This window comes from Cryptomeria japonica, chromosome 3, assembly GCF_030272615.1.
Source record: "Cryptomeria japonica chromosome 3, Sugi_1.0, whole genome shotgun sequence".
Lineage (NCBI taxonomy): Eukaryota > Viridiplantae > Streptophyta > Pinopsida > Cupressales > Cupressaceae > Cryptomeria > Cryptomeria japonica.
Window position 1 is genome coordinate 975,245,725 of NC_081407.1, and position 22,648 is coordinate 975,268,372.

Below are 22,648 nucleotides of genomic sequence, written 5' to 3' on the forward strand. Positions count from 1 at the left end.
CTTTTTTGCATTCCACACTTGATCTTACAAATAAGATCTTACATTTATACCATAACCTAAGACCAATTTTAGTAGGTCGGCTCTACAAGATATTACAATAAAATCATTTTACATACAATATAATATCTGATGCAATAACTGATTAAACATGTTGGCTTGATGCATTTACATCAATAATAAATCTTCTCCATAGCGTGCCATGCTGATCTGGAAAAGATAAACCTACTGGTGTAACCCTAGATAACCTGGACCTATTTGTCGGTAAAAGCAAATATGCAAATATAAATATACCAATGATTAATTCTTCAAAACAAAGTATCCACATGATGTCTTCGACATTACCAAGTGTCTTCCATATCATTCCAGATACCGGTGAACATTATATCATGTCGATGAACCATATACCAGTAACTGTTGCAATAGTTACTTGCTTGCCGGTGAATGTTGTTGGATCTCCAAAGTGCTAGTTTTCAGTAGGTGTTGACATCAATGACAAAACCATACCAAAATACCAACAAGCTCCCCCTTTGGCATTAATGGCAACACAAGATGGAAAAACCATCAAAGTGCCAAAACATAAATGCCAAATGCCAAAAACCAACAATCTCAATTTCTCCCCCTGGGAGCAACATGAATTTATCCAAAGATTTATTTTCAATACCAATCTCTCCTCAAAAGATAATGTGTTTTTCCATAGATATCTCTCCCCCTTTGACATCAAATGTCAAAGCTACAAAAATTAATTTTATACAAAATACCAACTACTCCCCCTGAGAAGTAGCTTCCTCATCAAAGACCGGAATAAAGATTTGTCTTTTTAATTCTATCGGTTGATGACAATCATCAACTGACTAAGTCTCTACCGGTGGTGGTATGACTCCAAGTTGATCTCTGAGATATTCAAAAGTCTCCTTAGGCAAAGGTTTTGTAAAAATATCTGCAAGTTGTTCTTTAGTATTCACATAAACCAATTTTATCTCCTTTTCTTCAACTTTTTCCCTTAGAAAATTCAATTTGATAGAAACATGTTTTGTTTTAGAATGTAATACCAGATTCTTAGATATATCAATTGTTGCAGTGTTATCACAATATATAGTAATGGGTTCCTTGCATTTTACCTTTATGTCTTTCAACATTTGCTTAAGCCATAATAACTGTGTACAGTTAGTTGTTCCTGCAACATATTCTGATTCTGCTGTTGATAAAGATGTACAACTCTGTTTCTTACTCAACCAAGAAACTAATCTCTTTCCAAGAAAGAATTCTCCTCCAGTGGTGCTTTTTCTATCATCCACATCTCCTGCCCAATTTGCATCTGTGTATGCACATAGATCAAAATTTTCATCTCTAGGATACCATAATCCAAGATTTGTTGTGCCTTGTAAGTACCGGAAAATCTTTTTTACTGCTAATTCATGATTTTCCCTAGGATTACTTTGAAATCTAGAAACAATACATACTGCATTCATGATATCAGGTCTAGTTTGTGTCAAATGCAGTAAAACTCCTATCATAGATTTGTATCTAGTTGGATTAACAGGTGTAGATTCATCCCTTTGAGATAATTTGCCATTTGTAGTCATAGGTGTGCTTACCGGTTTAGAGTTCTCCATCCCAAATTTCTTTAGTAATTCTCTTAAGTAATTGGATTGACTCAAAAATATACCTTTATCAGTCTGTGAAATCTGCAATCCTAAAAAGAATTTTATTTCTCCAATCATAGACATTTCAAATTCTTGTTGCATTTTAATGGAAAATTCCTTACATAATCCATCTTCTCCTCCAAAGATTATATCATCAACAAATACTTCAATAATCAAGATGTCATCATTAGTTATTTTGTAATATAAATTGCTATCTGCATTTCCTTTAGTAAAACCAATCTTTAAAAGATACTTATCCAACCTTGCATACCAAGCTCTTCGGGCTTGTTTCAATCCATACAGAGCTTTTCTTAGCTTGCAAACCATATCATTGTAATCTGTTAAATAAAATTCATCAGGTTGTTCAATATATACTTCCTCTTCAAGATATCCATTCAAAAATGCACATTTAATATCCATTTGATAAACTTTGTAGTCCTTGTGAGCTGCAAAAGCCAAGAATAATCTAACTGCTTCAATTCTGGCTACCGGTGCAAAGGTTTCATTGTAATCAACTCCTTCTTTCTGAGAATATCCCTTACACACTAGTCTTGCTTTATTTCTGACAACCTTACCATCTTCATTAAGTTTGTTTCTAAATACCCATTTGGTTCCAATTACATTTTTATCTTTAGGCCAGGGAACTAATGTCCAAGTATTATTTTTCTCAATTTGTCCTAATTCTTCTTCCATAGCTTTAATCCAAAATTTAACTTCACATGCCTCATTGATAGATGATGGTTCAATTTGAGAAATAAGACATACCTCTTCATTTGCCAATCTTCCTCTTGTCATAACTCCTTTAAATTTGTTTCCAATTATCTGATCTTCAGAATGATTCAATCTTACGTACCGGGGTGTCTTAGTTTGATGTTGTTCTTCAATTACTGTGGAATCCTCTAATGATACCGGAGTAACTGGATCTTCATTCTGTATCGGTGGATTCAGTATAGGTTCATTTGTCACACTTTTTGTTGCCAGTTCAGTGTCTATATACCTTGAAGTTCCTCTGAATTGTTCATCAATCTTTACATTTGTACTCTCAACAATTTTCTGCAATCTCTTATTGAAACATCTATATGCCTTGCTCTTAGATAAATAACCAAGAAATATTCCTTCATCACTTCTAGGATCAAATTTGCCAATATAGTCATCTCTTCTAATATAACATTTACTTCCAAAAATTCTGAAATACTTAGGAGTAGGAGTATTACCAAACCATAGTTCATGAGGGGTTTTACCGGTTTCACCTTTGATGTGAACTTTGTTGAATGTATAGACAGCAGTGCTAACTGCCTCTCTCCAATACACATGTGGTAGATTTGCTTCTGATAACATGCTTCTTGCTGCATCCAAGATAATTCTATTTTTCCTTTCAACAACTCCATTCTGTTGTGGTGTCTGAGGTGTTGATAATTGTCTTCTGATTCCATTCACTTCACAGAATGTATTAAAGTCCTTAGATGTGAATTCTCCTCCTTGATCTGATCTTAAACATTTGATTTTCTTACCGGTTTCATTTTCAAGCATTGCTTTGAATAGTTTGAACTTCCCAAGTGCTTCTGATTTTTCTCTGAGAAAAGTAACCCAACACATTCTAGAATAATCATCAATAATTAGCATGAAATATCTATCACCTTGTGAGCTTTTAGTTCTAGCTAGACCACATAAATCAATGTGAATTAAATCAAGAGCATTATTGGATTTTTCTGGAATAATTTTGAAACTAGCTCTAACTTGTTTTGCAAATTGACATTCCTTACAAATTGTATTCTGAGGTTTCACAATTTTAGGTAGATCTCTAACTGCCTCAGAAGTACTGATTTTTACCATGCAATCAAAGTTTACATGACATAGTCTCTTATGCCATAACCAACTTTCATTTATATGTGCAATTAAGCATGCCTTTTCACTGTTATTCAAATGAAATATATTGCCTCTAGTCTGATTACCGGTTGCAATTTCCAAACCAGTTCTATTCATGATTTTGCATTTTCCATTTTTAAATTGTAACTGAAATCCCTTCTCAACTAATTGACCAACACTTAAAAGATTATGCTTTAATCCTTCAACATAGTAGACATTGTCAGTTCTATGCTTACCATCAAGAGATATTGAACCCTTACCTTTGATTGAACAGGCTTTGTCATCTCCAAACCTTACTAAACCTCCATTGTATTCTTGAAAGTTCAAGAATTTGCCTTTGTCTCCTGTCATATGATGTGAGCATCCTGAGTCGATGATCCTTTCATCCTTTGCTTCAACTTAAGCTGCTAGGGCTTGTTCTACCGGTTGAGCAATAGGTGTCGGTTGATCCTCTGTTATAGCAACAAAAACCCATCCATTGTCTATTGGATCCTCATCAGAATCATCAGTCACACCTTCATCAGCAATGTAACAAGATTTGTCTTTGTTCTTCTTAAATTTGTATCTCTGATATTCAGGATTGGGCTTGTATGTTCTTCTAGCTTCTTCTCTTAGTCTAGCATGTCTATCAGGGCATCTTGAAGCCATATGACCAATCTTATTGCAGTTAAAACATTTAAAGGGTGTTTTACCTTCATACTTACTTCCAATTGGACCTTTTGGCATTTTTCTTGCAAATAGTGCTTCAAGTTCTTCAAGCTCTTCATTCTCCTTTCTGGTTTCTTCAATTTCTCTTGCATAAAAAACTCTCCAGTCTGATTTGTCAAATGATGGAGCAGATGATGTTGATTCTTTAAAGGCTAAATCAGTTTTTATAGTAGCAACAAGACCAAATTCCTCAATTTCAAAGGCTGAAAGTTTTCCAATCAATGTATCCCTAGTTACTGATGTATTAGGCATTGTTCTTAACTCATTTATAGCAGTAACCTTCATTTTGTATGCCGGTGGCAATCCTCTTAAGAGTTTTGAATTAATTTCATCCTCACTCAAAGTTCCTCCACAACATTTAATACCCAAAACAATTTCATTTACTCTTTCCATAAAAGCAGAAATCCTTTCATCTTCTTCCATTTTCAGATGTTCATACCTAACTCAGAAGCTTTCAAGTTTTACAATCTTGATTGTGGAATCTCCTTCATTTAGTGTTTCCAAATGATCCCAAATAGCTTTAGCAGTAGACCTATCTGATAATCCCATGATTTGTTGATCTGATAATGCGCTCAAAAGTGCTTCTCTTGCATTGCAATCATTCTCTTCATCTTTAGCTAAGGTAGTTGGAGTAGTCTGACCAGCTACAGCAGCAGTATAACCATTCTTTGTAACTTCTCAGATGTCTTTACCAATGCAATTTAGATGTGTCTCCATTCTGATCTTCCATATCCCATAGTTGGTTCCATCAAGTTTAGGACTGTCCTTCCTAAAGTAATTAGTAGACATTGGATCTCCTCAAGTTGTTAAACTTCTACAAAAGAGGACTAAGCTTTGATACAAATTGTTAGGTCCCGGAGACAACTGAGAGGGGGGGGTGAATCAGTTGTCTAATAAATTCAAGCCAAAAACAATTAACCAACTTAATGCTTAATACCGGTAAACTAGTTAAGTATGTCGATAGATAGTGTTAACAGTAAATTGTTATATTGGTAAAGATTAATGCATGAAACACAAACATAAAGTCATCCACAACACATAACACCAATATTTGTATGTGGAAACCTTGTAAGGGGAAAAACCATGGTGGGAAACCTTACCCACAATCAAATGATACTACTGCAGATAGTAAGTGTACATAAATGGGGTCTGCACATGCAGAAAGGCCAACAGCCTAGAACTCACTGCTCAATCACAAAAATGGGAGTCACACTGACTACAGTTGGATGGTTAAATCCAATAAGAATGTACTGCACAAAATAGCATCTTCATTTGCTGGATTCAGTACCGATGTAATGTTGATATGCTTATACAAAAACCTAGCTTCACCTTCAAATGATGTCTTTGTGTATACCTCTACTTGATCTCACATATACTCTCACTCAATTCTTTTTCACATTCCACACTTGATCTTACAAATAAGATCTTACATTTATACCACAACCTAAGACCAATTTTAGTAGGTCGGCTCTACAAGATATTACAATAAAATCATTTTACATACAATATAATATCCGATGTAATAATCGATTAAACATGTCGGCTTGATGCATTTACATCAATAATAAATCATCTCCATAGCGTGCCATGTTGATCTAGAAAAGATAAACCTGCCGGTGTAACCCTAGATAACCTGGACCTATTTGTCGATAAAAGCAAATATGCAAATATGAATATACCAATGATTAATTCTGCAAAACAAAGTATTCACACGATGTCTTTGACATAACCAAGTGTCTTCCATATCATTCCAAATACCGATGAACATTATATCCTGCCGGTGAACCATATACCAGTAACTGTTGCAATAGTTGCTTGCCGGTGAATGTTGCTGGATCTCCAAAGTGCTAGTTTTCAGTAGGTGTTGACATCAATGACAAAACCATACCAAAATACCAACACTGTCCCTGTCCCTGCACCTGTCTAGGACCCTATGCTGCTGGCACCTGTAGTGGCAATCCATCGCGACCCCTCACCACCCGAGCCTGCCTCTCCTCTCCACCCTCTCTCCGCGGAGCCACCCTCCTCTCTCCAACTGTACCCCCCCACCATCTCCATCTATCTGCTCCCCTGGGTCTGTCAATCGTGGAAATGGATGCTCAACCCAATATGCAGTGTACTCTGCATCCATACCTGCATCCTCAATCTCAAGCCACATATCCCATGGCATGGGCACCATCTCTACCAGCTACATCACGGCCTGATCATATGATAATAGTGGCCCAAAGTGTGCCTGGTCTCGCACTGTCTACGCATACATACCAGAACCCCGTGGCATCCATTGGATCTTGCCAAACTGCCTACATACCCTGTCCACTAACTGCCTCTCCAGTGCATAGGGAGTCCACCCAATCAGATATCTGCTCCTGAAAGTGTATGGCAGATCCACTACGTCATCCTCCCACTGCTCGCACTTGCGGTACGGCCTCCATATCATAGTGTCAATCTCATCGATCACTCAACACTAGTGCTCCAACCTGCCAATCTGTGGCTATGAGGTAATCATATTATATAGATGAACAAAATTGCATCCATGACCCCGGCCTCTGAAATGTATCGGTCATGTGACTAGAAGATGCTCATATGCCCAAACCTGCAACAATGTAACTCTGCAGCCCAATCCTACGGATCCATGATAAACAAACTGATGAAGCTCATAATACAAGTGTGCCAGCACGCATGATCCCCAGGCATATCTGGTATGTTGTGTAACCAGTGTCTCCAAGGTGCTCCCCCAGCCCACAGCCAACCCCCGTGTTGCCCTGTCTGGACACAGGAACCCACTGATCACTCCTCCTAGCACTGCTGGTAGTGCCAGTCTTGTTGCTGTCATCGTGTCCCATGCCACATGTCCAGCCCTCATCTCTAGTCCTGGATCCCGGAACACTCATCTCAATGCCTCCCTGTCTCCATCTCGATCATAGGGTATCAGCTCCCCATCAATTAGTATCTGCAGTGTCTTGTACACATCCTCTAAGGTGATTGTCATCTCACCCATCAGCAAATGAAATGTGCATGTCTTAGAGTGCCATCTCTCAGCCAGCGCAGTCAGCAAACCCATGTTCACCTGAAACTTGGGCACATACAGAATGTATCTCAAACCCATAAACTCAATGGCAGCCCTGTCCTCGAATGTCAACTCTGGTCGTAACCTCTGAGTCGATGGGAATCTCTCCCGCGACTCCAGCATAGGTAAGTACTCCTGCAGTCAAGCAAATCAATCATGTCAGTCCTAGTGACACTCACTGTTCATCACAAAGTGTTGCTTCTATCCTAGTGACACTCACTGTTCATCACAAAGTGTTGCTATTTATCCTAGTGGCACTCATTGTTCATCACAAAGTGTTGTTATTTATCCTAGTGGTACTCCCTGTTCATCACAAAGTACTACGTTGTAGCACTCCTTGTTCATCACAAAGTGCTACTCATATTTGCATTCCCTGTTCATCACAAAGTGTTGCTCCTATTGGTACTCCCTGTTCATCACAAAGTACTATGTCTTGGTACTCACTATTCATCACAAAGTGCCTTGATCTATCCTATCCTAGCGCGTCTACTTGAGTGTATCCTCTTGAGTAGTTTCCTAATTGGCAACGTATGTTCTATCACAGAATTGTCAAATCCTAGCCCTATCTGCTATCCTAGTCTTCCCTAGAGGACCTGCTTGAGTGTATCCTCTTAGCAGCTTATCCAATCAATAGTGTATGTTCATCACAGAACTGCCGATTTTCCCTAGAAGACATAAACGCGCCTTCATGACATAAACATGCTTACATATTGCACAAATACGCTCGCATCTGGCACAGACGCCTTTTCCTGCATAGACGCGCCTGGCACAAACACAGACGTGCCTAGCCAACCTAGATGCACCTGGCACCAACGCAGACATGCCTACATGTTTTTGACATTTTTTTGACATTACCTAAAGCGCATTTATTGCACTACTTGGTATGCATTAATGACAACATTTCATGCGACAAAGTACAAGGAGGTTTTGAGGTACTCATCGGCTCTCCTGCGTCTGCTGGCCTATGAAATCGACGAACGCAATCGAATCTGTGAACCAATGCCATCGCTGCTGACTGCTGCTACTCTATTCTCTCTCTGCACTCTGATCTCTTGGATGTGTGGATGACAATGAGGATGTGTTCCCTCGTGGTCTATCTTATAGACTGCTCTAACCCTAGCCCTAGCCCTCGTTTCCCAAGTCAGTCTTCATTATCCCGTGACTCTGTCACTCTATCCTATCTGGTCAATCATTTCTAGCCTTTCTTTCTTATCGAGAGATTGTCTACGATCTTTTCAGACATATTCATCCAATCTCTCGAGGGGGCATATCATTCCCATCTTGAGGCAACTCTGTATCAGTTCATATTATCTTCTTTGAAACAACACGACAAGCTGCATTGTCTCAAAGAGGGGCAAAATGTAGACACCTAAAATTGCCATGTCTAATTAAATAAATATCTTTATTTAATTAATTATTTTAAGCCTAATTCTTCTATTAATTAAATAAATCTTTATTTATTTAATTAATTCATTTATCCTCTTCTAGCCTTATTTCGCATTTAAATAAATACATTTATTTATTTAAATTCCCCTTTTCCTAATTTAAATAAATATTTTATTTATTTAATTGATCCCACTTCCTCTATTAATTAAATAAATCTTTATTTATTTAATTAATTCATTAGCCTTTTCTACCCATGACACATGTCATTCATCTCTTAATTCCTACACTACCTACCCTCTCATTATTTTCTTATTTTCTCTACCTACCCTTTAATCATAGCCGACCATTTATCTTTTACACCTCTCAATCTTATCCCTCCATTTCTTATAGTGTCTTCTATATAAGGAGATGCTTCCTTCATTATGGGACCCAGACTAACTCAATTGTGCACTCGACTACATTGCGCCTTTTACATGCGATCCTATTTGCAACCACATTTCCATTCTTTGTTGAGCTCTTGTGCACATAAAATTTGAGAGCAACTATATCAAGCAAGATCAATGGAGATAGGAAGAATGGAGATCCAAACCCTATTGGACATGTGATGGTATAATCTTTGTGATTTCATTTGATTTACATTGTCTTAGGTAATCTTCATATGTTATGGTGGATCTTTGTTGTTGTTAGGCTAGGGTTTTGTGGTTGAATTCATTTAGTCTTTCAACATTGTTGTTTCCATTTTCACCGTATACAATATCGATTTCATAACTTTTAGTCTTTAAGTATATCACTACACATTGTCCATGCAGATTTATTATGTCGTTTATGGCATGAGAGGTTTGCATACCTCCATTATAAATAACTTTAGCAACTAAGTACAAAACAAATGGTACTTGGTATCCCTAAGGTATCTTGCACAAATGGTGTATATCAAGGATGTCTCCTTGGCATTTACACCATCAGGATCCCTTTCCTAAGGGACTTGCCCATCGTGCACATTCCTTACTTGAGTTGGTTCATAGTAACATCATGTCATTTCCAACTCCATCTTTTTCAAGAGCCAAGTATGTACTTATGTTCATTGATGATTTCTCATGCCGCACTTGGGTGTACTTTCTAAGTACAAGGGTGATGCATTTCAAACATTCAGGACTTTCAAGGTGTTTGTGGAGAAGCAATCAAGTTCTTCCATTCGTCAACTCCACACAAATGATAGGGGGAATATGTGAAATAAGGGTTTATGCACATATCATGGCATCCTATATCAATATTTAGTTCCTTGCACTCCTCAGCAGAATGGTCTTGCAAAATGAAAGAATAGATTACTCAAAGAAATGGACAATTGTATGCTTCATTCTAGGTCTATGGATCTAGAATTTTGGGTTAAAGCTATCAATTATGCCAATTATATTCGGAATAAGACTCCTCATAAGGAAGTCCAAGATATCACTCTAGAGGAGGTTTGGTAAAAAACCAAGCCTAATGTTTCCTTCTTCAGGGCATTCAGTAGTAAGGCTTGGGCATTCATATCAAATAGTCGGCGTAAGGCAATGCAGCAAAAGAGCTAGAAAATTATATTTATTGGCTATTGTGAGGATATGAAGGCCTCTAGAATATTTGACCTATGTACTTGAGAGATACACTTCAAGAGAGATGTCAAATTTGATGAGTCCTTGACACATAAAGATCCTCCATCTTCTATATTAGTACCTGCCAAAACTTCATCCTCTTTGGACCCTACTTTAGTTGTTGAGGATAGCCTTGATGATGATCTAGTTGTTCCATCATGTAGTTCTGATGAGCTACCACTACCACCACCATCATCGATCCCACCACCACCCCACCTCCTCCACCATCTACTAATAGATTTTTGTCCAAGTGGGCTAATACTTTTCATAGGGAGGCCGGTTCTTTGGCAAGTGATCCCTCTACTTCTCGCCATACCCATCCACAGACTTCTAGCAGTAGTATTTTGAGTCATGCGATATCAGTTGATCCACAAATTTTTTTAAAGGCTTTAGGTATTGTAGAATTGGGCAGTGTTATGCAGGTGAGTATTCTTCTTTGATGAAGAAATTTGGTGCGATGCAAGTGGGTGTATTGTACCAAGTATGCATTGGATGGTTCTATTGATAGACACAAGGCATGCCTTGTGGCTAAGGGTTTTTCACAAGTTGAGGGTACAGACTATTCAAAGACATTTTCACTTGTAGCCAAGATGAACTCAGTTCATCTTGTTCTATCACTAGAAGCTTCACATAGATGGTCAATGTTTCAGATGGATGTGAAGAGTGCCTTCTTGCATGGAGGTCTTCATGAGGAGATATTAATGGATCAATCTCTAGGTTTTGTGCAGGACTCTTCAGTTGTTTGTAGAGTTAGACATTCACTCTATGGTCTCAAACAAGCCCCTTGGGCTTGGTATGAGAGGATGGATAGTTTCTTACTTTCATCTGGTTGCACATGATTTCATTCTAATCATAAAGATTATATTCAATAACATGGTGATGACATCTTGTTACGTGTTTTGTATGTTGTCAATCTACTACTCGTGAGGAGTTCATCATCCATGCTTCAGTCTTTACAAAGAGGTTTGATGGAGTAGTTCAACATGACAAATATGGGTCATCTACACTATTTTCTTGGTCTTCAGACTCATTAGTCTATTGAGGGAATCTTCATATACCAATAGAAGTATGCCCTTGACATGCTTCATCAATTTGGATGGCTGATTGTAAGCCATGCCCCATGCCATTTCAGTCAAGTGTCACATTGACTTCTACTTGCACATCCCCTAGTGTTGATGCTACTTTGTATCAGACATTCGTAGGTAGCCTTTTGTACTTGACACATACACATCCCAACATCATCTTTGCAGTTGGACTTGTTTCGTGGTTTTCACATGATCCACATGACAGTCATTGGCAGGTAGCCAAGCAAATTTTGAGATATATTCGGGGCACCACACAATTTGGCATTCAGTACACACCAGGGTGTTCTACAAATATAGTGGGTTTCATTGATTCAAATTGGGCTAGTGATGTTGATTCATGCAAGTCCACTTCAGGTTATTTATTTTGCCTTGGATCTGATCCTATTAGTTGGGCTTGCAAGAAACAACAAGTTGTTTCTCTTTCTTCTATCGAGGCAAAGTACAAAGGTGCAGTTCTTGCTAGTCAGGAGATTCAGTGGCTTCGACAGATTTTGACAGAGTTTGGTCTTCCACCTACTCAACTACTATCCTTTGGTGCGATAACCAAAGTGTCATTCACATTTCCCATAGCCCATTTGAGCATCAATAGACGAAGCATATTGAGATTCACATGCATCACATTCGAAAGCTCATCCATGATGGTGTTCTTTCCTTAGAGTCTTGCACTACATAGGACCAGGTTGTGGACATCTTCACTAAACCTTTGGCATCTCCTCACTTTCTTGAGTTGACACATATGTTAGGGGTGAAGGAAGTTGTTCTTGGGGATTCTTGATATCTCCTTCATTGTATATACATATTTGTATTTCTTTGCCTCTCTTTTGGAGAAGACTTTTTCCCCACTAAGTTTTCTCTTTTACTCAGCTTTACGGAGACTTGCATTGTACATTGGTACCTTATTAGGGTTTGTTCCTAGGACCCATCTTTTTCTTTTTAGTAGTTGTTACTCCCTAAGTATAACTTAAGGGGGGGTGTTAGTATATAGGTTCATTCCTAACCTATACCTAGGCTTAAGTCATGCCTAGTGTCTAGGTCACTTGTGGTTAAGTTCACTGTGAGATTAGACTACTTTGTGTAACCTTCACTTTAGAGGTTAGCTATATTTTCATCTCACCTTGTGTACACACACATGAGGTTAGTTACTTTCTCATCTCACCTCACTAGAGGATGGAGATATTCTCTCCTCTCCTTATGGGATGTTAGAGACACTTGTTATGTATCCTCCACACGTACACACATGTGTTGTCTACCTTGAGGGTTAGTCATAGTTGGTTCCTACCATCTCTTTTCAAACCCTTGTATATATTTGAGTGTTGTAGTTCATTTTTGTATCTTCTTATGCATATTGGTTATTTGCTCATTTGTGCTCATTTGATAAATATGATTGTTAATTGGCTAACTTGTATTGTATAACCCTATTGGTGAAGATTTTGGATGCAAGTCATAGATCTTGGCTTCTCCAACACCTCCTATATTTAAGGAGGTTCTCTCTCATTTGAGAACATGTGAATGTGGAGTTTTAAAATAAATTATATTACTATGCACAAAATGTATTATTGGTCATGTGGAAGTAAGGTTTAATAGACTATATTTTGTAAGTGTTTTAATAAAATAATGTTTTATGGGGTTTTTTACCTAAAGGGTCTTCCTCGTGTATATCTTGCATAATGTGTTAAATTTATGTTTGTATGATTCCCATTTTATTAGTTTTATATTTTGCTTGTAATGATTAGTATCCTAAGATCCTAATTTCTAACAATTTTCTTAATCGTGAATTTGTAATTTTCATTTGTCTTTAATTAATTATAAATAAATATTTATTTTTAAATAAATAAATGATTAAATATTCTCTATTTACTAATTTAAATAAACATAATTTTATCATATTTATAAAAAATAAATTGTGTTAAAGTTATTCTATATTTAAAGCAACTTAAGGAAGCAAGCATCAAATTTTAGATATGTATTCTTGTTTTTAAATTAAAAAATGCAATAGATATTGACATCTCTAATACTTCATATTTAAATAAAATTTAAATTTATACCTATGTTAATCAGGGACGCGTCCCCAGTATTTTTTTCAGGCATCCTCGTCTTGGAGACATCCCGAGGACAGGGGACGTCCCCATAAATTTTGTATATAGATAGTGAATTTTGACAATGAATTCTATAAGCAATTTGACTCTGACTCTCAATTTAACACAAATTTGCCATAAGAACTCTAGTGGTTCTTATATGTTAAGGTTCTATAATGTATGTGTGCATGTTTTATCCATGTTTTCATATGAATATTTTAAACTTCCCTATTTTTATATAGTTGTCCCCCAGCCGTCCCCAAAATTGACAAAAAAAATCGTCCACATCTCGAGAACTCGAGGTAACATCAATTTATACATATTATTCTATATAAATTACAATCAACATAACCATTACATCTAATTTCGATACAAAAGCTAGCAAATAACCACCAATACAAATGCTAATTAGTCAATAGACTATTATTAAAAGTATTTTTTACTATCAACATAACCATTACACCACATTTCGATGCAAGTGCTAATAAATAACCATAGGTACTTACATTTAACTTTTACAAAAGAAAAAATGTAAAATTTGTTTCTCTTGCACCATTTGTAGGGACTTGCTCCTATAAAATTATAGGAGCCTAAAGTCCCCAACCATGGGACCCATCCTTAGGCACCCAATTATGGCTTACCTGCTCTCTATCACATCCTTTTACTTAACTCTTCTTATGGAAAGGTTATAGCTATTCTGGTTCCAAAATGTTATATTCGTATTATATGACATTCGCGTATTATTTGATCATTGATAATACAATTATGTCGTGTTATACACAAATATAACATTTTGGAGCCAGAAAAGCTCCATATGAAAAGCAGTTTACTAGGGCAGAATTTACTTGAGCCAAAAGCATCCGGACTGGTCCACTCCAGCAGACACATCACGTGAAAGGGAACAAATAAAGCAAAGAGAAAGAAAAATGCTGCCTCCACTCTGAAGTATTGTAGATTTCACCATTATTCCTTGTATTTATCCAGTTGCCTCGGCCCTGAGATCTATCAGAGGAAAGAATGTCGAAATTGGGGAGTTTGGAGAAGGTATGCGATCCGGCTTCAGTGGATGGGCTTATCGCAGAATTCTCGCGGGTAGCGAAGAGGGCTTTCGAGGAGGAGGGTTTCGACCCTGCGACCGTGGAAGAAATAATGAAGAAAATGGAGGCAGAGGCGGAGGCTTCATTCGCCGCCATGAGCGTCGCTCAGGATGAGCAACTCGCCGCCGCCGATGCGGTCCTCAACGATGTAGTGGACTCCGGCATGGCCGAATTGGACGAGATCACAAAATATGGAAGTGAAGAGCTCAAAACCCTTTCTGCCCTAGAGACGGCCACTCTGAAAGTGTCCAAAAGACTGACTGCCGCAGCCGCCGCCGCCGCCAATCGATATCTGGATGCTGCCCTCGCATCGGCCGCCGCCTCCGCAGCCGCCAAATCTGCTCACAAGCATATGCACACCCATTTTTTCCCTGCATCTCGCGTCTACAGTGTAAGCGAGGGTTTCATATCTCCATAATATGTCTGCATTTTCTATCTATTGTTTTGTTATTGTTTCATAATCGACTGGTTTATAAGCGAGATTAGTTTACCTGGGGTTCTTTCATGGATTTCTGAAAACCTTGAAAATCTCAATTTGTGTGGAAGGCAATGTGGTTACATAATGGATTGAATTGCAGAATGGTTTAAGCGTGAACAATTTTTTAAGTATGGTTTTGGTTGGTTTGTTTGTTTTTTTTTAAATATTAAATCAATGCAAATCTTGAATAAAATACTGATTACAAAGTCTAATAGCATAGTCAGTTGTAAAACATTTTACGTGAATGAATTGAAAGATTTTTTTATGAAATAATGGATGGGAATTGTAGTATAGAATAGTCAAGTTGAACACATTTTCAAGTATATTTTTTAATTTTTGAAATGCTGTTTTTAATTTTGATATTTTTTACATTTTATGTAAATGAATTAAATTACTTTTGGTAAAATAATGGATTATAGTTTGTATAATGTTTTAGATCATGTATTTGTGATAATTAGGATGAATTTTTGTAGGTAGATTATAAATTGAAAATTTTAAAACAGAAAAGAAAAAGAAAGAGTTAGTATAAGAAATGAAAAATTTTAAAACATTTGAACTTACTTATTTTATGATGAAATTAATGACGTTGTTCAATCTTACTATTAATGTTTATTACTTTGTTTTTATTTTTTATTTTAAATATTTACATTTCTTATTCATTACGATCTCAACCTTTTCGCTCTCCTCTCTTTAAAGAGTCTAGGTTTGCATTCCATCTTAAGTTGTTTTTCATTGTGCTATATATACGTCACAAAATTTAATTTAAAATACTATATACTAGCAATTGCATCTTGGTGTGCAATGGGTATGCCGAAAAAGTGTGGAATAATAATTAGGGAAAATTTTGGTCTATCTTTTACATACATTTGTGCAATGCATGAGGTCAGTTGGTAGGCCATTGAGAAAATGTTGTTGTTATTGTGCAACAATGGTCTCAATGAAAAAGTGATACCTTCAAACCAACTATTCATCTACTTACAAGACTCAAAAACATGACTAAAAAGGAGCAAATAGAGGTATAGAAAGATATGGATAGAAAGCAATAGAGAGAGGAGTAAGAAGGAGGGATAGGGATAAATAGAGAGAGGAGTAAGAAGGAGGGATAGGGATAAATAGAGAGGGGGGGAGGGCGAGAGAGAGAGAGAGAGAGAGAGAGAGAGAGAGAGAGAGAGAGAGAGAGAAATGGATAGAAAGCAATAGAGAGAGGAAGAATGGTATGGATAGAAAGAGATAGAGAGAGGTAGAGATATTGATGTGTGTGTGTGGGTGGGTGTAGGAGAGATTGGGAGATAGAGAAGAGTAGGCAAGAGTGAGTGAGAAAGAAGGTGACAGAGACAACTTATAGAGAGAGAAGTATAGAGAAAGAGATAAGAGAGTGAGAGATAAACATGTGATAGAGATAGAGATAGAGATAGAGATAGGGAGGGAGAAACAAGGGATGCGTGTATACATGAATTATAGAAAGATGTGGAGAAATAGAGAGGTAGGAGAGAGGAGCAAAGAGATATAGAAAGAGGGTGTCATGGGTAGAAAGAGATAGAGAAGAAGAGAGAAAAATATGTATAGAAATGAAAGATAGAGAGATATAACTTGCAAAAGATAGAGGGGGTAAGAGATGGAAGGAGAGAGGAAGAGAGAGAGAGAGAGGGAGAAATAGAGATAGAAAGAGGGAGACTGTGAGAGAGGGGGACATGGAGAGATAGAAAGATTAAGATATATAAAGTGATCTAAAGAGAGAGGTCTTTAAGATGAATTACAAAATCCTTAATCAAATGACATGCTACCTTAAGCATAACTCCCCATAGGCATGTGATATTGTTAATTGTTGGCACAAAATGAGTAATAAAGAGAGAGAGAGAGAGAGAGAGAGAGAGAGAGAGAGAGAGAGAGAGAGAGAGAGAGAGATGGATAGAAATGGATAGAAAGCAATAGAGAGAGGAAGAATGGTATGGATAGAAAGAGATAGAGAGAGGTAGAGATATTGATGTGTGTGTGTGGGTGGGTGTGGGAGAGATTGGGAGATAGAGAAGAGTAGGCAAGAGTGAGTGAGAAAGAAGGTGACAGAGACAACTTATAGAGAGAGAAGTATAGAGAAAGAGATAAGAGAGGGAGAGATAAACATGTGACAGAGATAGAGATAGAGATAGGGAGGGAGAAACAAGGGATGTGTGTATACATGAATTATAGAAAGATATGGAGAAATAGAGAGGTAGGAGAGAGGAGCAAAGAGATATAGAAAGAGGGTGTCATGGGGAGAAAGAGATAGAGAAGAAGAGAGAAAAATATGTATACAAATGAAAGATAGAGAGATATAACTTGCAAAAGATAGAGGGGGTAAGAGATGGAAGGAGAGAGGAAGAGAGAGAGAGAGAGAGAGAGAGAGAGAGAGAGAGAGAGAGAGAGAGAGAGAGAGAGGGAGAAATAGAGATAGAAAAAGGGAGACTGTGAGAGAGGGGGACATGGAGAGATAGAAAGATTAAGATATATAAAGTGATCTAAAGAGAGAGGTCTTAAAGATGAATTACAAAATCCTTAATCAAATGACATGCTACCTTAAGCATAACTCCCCATAGGCATGTGATATTGTTAATTGTTGGCACAAAATGAGTAATAAAAAGTTAAGTCTCTCTCGTTCACTCTAACTTTTAATTTAGTTTTTAAGTTTGAAATTTATTTTACTATATAAATTAAAATAAAAATTCAAATCTAACTATTCTACACTAATTAGAATTTTAATAAGACAAACACTTATAAATTAAATTAATTCTAAGACATTTTACTTATTATTTGTAATTTAATAAAAAAATAAATAATTACAATAAATTTTAAACATAAGAAAAAATTAATCTTAAAATAAGAAGAAGAATGATAAGAATTAGAATAAAATTAACTAATTTTTTATATTTCCTTTTGAAAACTAAAAAAGAAGTTAGAATAACTAATAAAAGAAGATAATATTAAAAGATATTCTTATAAAAAACTAATAGATAGATTTTTAATTCAAAATGCAAAATATAGACAAATAATCATAAACTAAACTAATTCTAATATTAATTTATAGTTTTATAAAAAGACACAAATTAAAATAAATATTAATATGAAAGAAAAAGAAGAATAAGAATTAGAATAAAACTAACTCTCTCTTTTAAATAAAATTTTCTCTCCCCTTATCAAAACTTTAAAAAAAGATAGAATATACTATTAAACGAAGATAATGTTAAAAGATATTCTCATCAAAAGAAGATAATAATAAAAGATAAATATATCTTGTTTTTTCACTTTTTTTTAATAATATTAACATATTTTCTTTTTCAATTCATTATCTTAAATATAATAATTTATTTTGTCAACAGGTGGTTGAGATTAGTTCTATCATCTTGCATCCTTCTCCTCAATTAAGAATCGTTGATCTCAAAAAATAGGTTGTTTATTTCATATAGGGAACGCCTTCACCGTAAAAATAATCTAATTTCAAGTATTTTATCAAGACTAGTTTTTCTTGCTTCAAATTTATTTCTTTTAAGATTGTGATGTTTATTGTGTGACTTATTACTTCAATGATAAAAAATACAATTAAATTGTGTATGTAGGTACGTACGTATGTACACACGCACATACATACATATGAGCTATTTTAATCTTCTACTTTATGTTGAGGCTATGTTTTATATAAAACTCACAGCTGCAATTATATCTAATAAATATATAGACAATTAATCCTTTTATTTTTTTCCTCTATTAATACTGCTTTTAATATTAATTATTATCAAAATACACCATCAGTTGCATATCCAGATACGACAGTTCAAAAAAGGTACTATCAGAAGCATAGAAACCCTCATCTACATATCGACACAACGAAAACCAACCTACATCCCAACACCCAAGTCTTAGCAACATAGCAACATGTATACAAAATTCAAAACAAAATATACATGATAGAAACAGAGGACCCAAATCACTTTGCAACTATGATCCCTTACCTTTCCCGAAGCCATTCTGGTCATCTTCCTGAGGTCCCTCATTGTCGTCCATGTCATCGTTATCCTTCGGTGGAATCCTATCCACAGTGTGTGTTTTTTCTTAGGCCTTTTTCGAGCCCCTTGGTGGTCCTCATTTTCTCTTCAAAGAGGAGACCGAACCAGCGTCCACAGACATCGACTTGTAAGGACCCCACTTCTCAAGCTCACAGTTGATGTCTCTTCTAGCCCATGCTTGCAAGAAATCAACTATCATGTAAGCCCACTTAAGCCGACACCCTCTGAACCTCCTTATTACAAGTGGCACTCCACAACAGGTAAGGGTGAACAGGGGGATGAAATTCACTCACATGGAGCCATACTCCATCTAGGCATATGAATCCTTGACCATCCCACAACATTCTAATAAAGCTATCAAAGTTGCCCCCTCCATTCCTCCCACACAAAACTCGTCACCATCCACTGAACCTTTTCCTTACTCAGAAGTTCAAAGCACCATACTGCAAATAGTGATGCAATGTTTGCATTCGTTCGGTATTTGTACTGGGCCCGTAGATATTCTTCCCCCAACACCATCCTGACATTGTTTATAAATTTTGCCTCTTCAGAGCAAAATACAGCTGAAAGTCTCTCAACCGTAACTTAGCCCCAAAAAGCCACCATCACTCTAGACGCCTAAAGTGAGAAATTAGGCTCCATTGTCGAGAAAGCGTATCTATCTTCCCTGCTCTACAGAAATATACTCTAAAAGCCAGACTTGGCATGCCAAAGAAACACAACTTGGCTTATGGCGGCAATCTTGTCTTTCAAGCTAAAAAACAACTCGGCTACATAGCCAAAGAGTAATTAATGAAGTGAGTGTTGGCATTTTGGTGCAATTTGTATGACCGGTGAATGAAATGGTTGTCATTGTTGGCAACATCATCTTCTAAGTCTTCATAGTCCATCAGTAAAGAAGTAAAGGATAATTGGTAAAGAACAAGAGTTCTTATCCCTATTGACAGTGAGTAGACCGGTATACAGTGGTTAACCGGCTAAGAAAAGTATAGACCGGCTAAGCAATGTGTAGACAGGGTACGTAGAGTGTAGACCGACTAAGCAGTGAGTAGACCGGCACACAGGAGGTCAACCGACTAAGGAGTGAACAGATCGGTGCATGGGAGGATAATCGGCTTAGTAGTTGATAGACCGGTATTCTGCCTCTGTAGTGGACAAAGCGACTACAGACTGTCGCTTGCTCATCCAACTTATTGCTCCACCGTTCAGAACAAAAACGTATCCACTGGTGGATCTTCTGTTGTCAATGTCCCCTGCCCAGTCAGAATTTGCATAACCACAAATGCTGAGAGTTCTCTTTGAATCATTCAAATTACCATGATAGCATAATGCAAAGTCTGAAGTACCCTTCAGATATCTGAAAACTCTCTTTACAGCATCCCAATGTGGTCTTCCTTGGTTTGACATAAATCTGCTTAATACTCCCACTAGTTGGGCAATGTATGGCCTTGTACAAACCATTGCATACATCAAGCTGCCAATAGCACTTGCATAAGGTGCATTCTTCATGTCATCTATCTCTTCTAGAGATTTTGGACTGTCATGCACAGACAGTTTGGTTCCCCGCAAAATAGGAACAACCTGTTGTTTACAGTCAGACATATTAAATTTATTAAGAACACTAGTGATGTATTTTCTCTGGCTGAGCCAGATTTTTCTCTTAGACCTGTCCCTCTTGATTTCCATTCCCAGAATGTACTTTGTTGACTAAATCTTTCATTTTGAACTTCAAGGATAATTGGGACTTCAAGTCTGAGATCATACCTTTGTTATTTCCAAGGAACAACATGTCGTCTACATACAAAGCAATAATAAGGATCTTATCATCTTCAACCTTGTAGTACACAGAATGATTGGCTTTCGATCTCACAAATCCCAAAGACAACACAAATGTATCATATTTTTTATACCACATTCTGGGAGACTGTTTCAAACCATAAAGAGGCTTCTTTAGTTTACATACCAAATGTTCTTAACCCTTTTTCACAAAGTGCTCAAGTTGGGACATATAGGTTTCTTCTTCAAGGTCCCCATGAAGCAATGTTGTTTTCACATCCATTTGCTCGACTTTCCAATCATATGCAGCTGCAAGTGACAAAAGAAATCTAATAGATGTCAGCTTAGCTATAGGAGAGAAGATTTCTCCATAGTCAATACCTTCCTTTTGAGAATACCCCTTCGTGACCAATCTGGCCTTGTACTTGTCAATGCTGCCATCTAGACCATACTTCCTTTTGAAAACCCATTTACAGCCTACAGGCTTTATGCCTTTAGGCAAGGATACCAGATTCCATGTTCCATTCTTGTCCAAAGATTTCATTTCATCATTCATGGCTTCCAACCAAGAATCAAAATCTGACATATCCATGGCTTCTTTTATAGTCCTAGGCTCATCAATATTAGCAAGTAAAGCATAGGCACAATTTAGATTCAACATTGAAAAATTATACCTATCTGGGGTAAACCTATCAGGTTGTTGCCTCTCTCGTGTGGATCTTCTTAACACTTGTGGTGAGGCTTCATTTTGTTCTTCTTCTAAACTTTCAGAGCTACTTGAACTCTCTTCATTCTCATCTTTAGGTAGATCTGGAGTTGTCACTTCTTCTCCTAGTGGAAATTCAACCACATCCATCTATTTTTCCTTCTCTGTTGGTTTATCTATAGACATAGGTTTTAGCTCTCGGAAGATGACACTTCTGTTGTACACAACCTTTCCAGTCTCAGGATTCCAAAGCTTGTAGCCTTTAACTCCAACTCCATGTCCAATGAAAATACATTTGACTGATTTGTTATCCAATTTAGATCTTTTAACATCAGGCACATGTGCATTGCCTCTGAACCAAACACACGAATGTGTCTTAGAGAAGGTTTCTTACCAGACCATGTTTCCAGAGGTGTCTTGTCTACTAACATTGTTGTAGGTGATCGGTTCAACAGGTAACATGTTGTAGCAACTGCTTCTGCCCAAAACTTTTGTTCCAACCCAGCACTACTCAACCTGCTTATTGCTTTCTCCATCAGAGACCGATTCAACCTTTCAACAACTCCATTTTGTTGTGGAGTATAAGGCGTAGTTCTATGTCTTTTGACTCCATGGCCTACACAGTACTTGTCAAAATCTGTATTGCAATACTCACCACCATTATCAGTTCTTAAACATTTTATTCTCCTTCCAGTCTGATTTTCAACCAAGTTTTTAAATTCCTTAAACCAATTGAACACTTCTGACTTACTGTTCATAAAATAAACAAATGTCCTCGAATAATCATCAACAAAGGATACATACTACTTTGATTTAGACAAAGAAGGTACATCCACTGGACCAAACACATCAGAATGCACATAGTTCAGAATGTCAGAAGATTTATGAGGACTTGAATAAAATTGAACATGGTTTTGTTTTCCATATATGCAGTGTTCACAGAAATCAAATTCAAGGTTACAATCAGTAAGTCCTACCAGATTTTTACTCTTTAAAGTTTTCAAACCTTTTTCACCAATGTGACCAAGCCTATAATGCCAGAGCATTGTCTTTTCTACAAGAAGTTTAGCTTCCATAGAATTTGCATCATATGTCA

At 36.9% G+C, this 22,648-nt stretch overlaps 1 protein-coding gene across 1 annotated transcript; it reads left to right on the plus strand.

Moving 5' to 3' along the window:
* Nucleotides 1-14,252: 14,252 nt before the first annotated feature.
* On the plus strand, nucleotides 14,253-15,161 carry LOC131078376 (uncharacterized). The gene has a single exon (XM_058016050.2). The coding sequence runs from the start codon at nucleotides 14,476-14,478 to the stop codon at nucleotides 14,971-14,973; it is 498 nt and encodes a 165-aa protein (XP_057872033.1). The 5' UTR covers nucleotides 14,253-14,475; the 3' UTR covers nucleotides 14,974-15,161.
* Nucleotides 15,162-22,648: the final 7,487 nt, after the last annotated feature.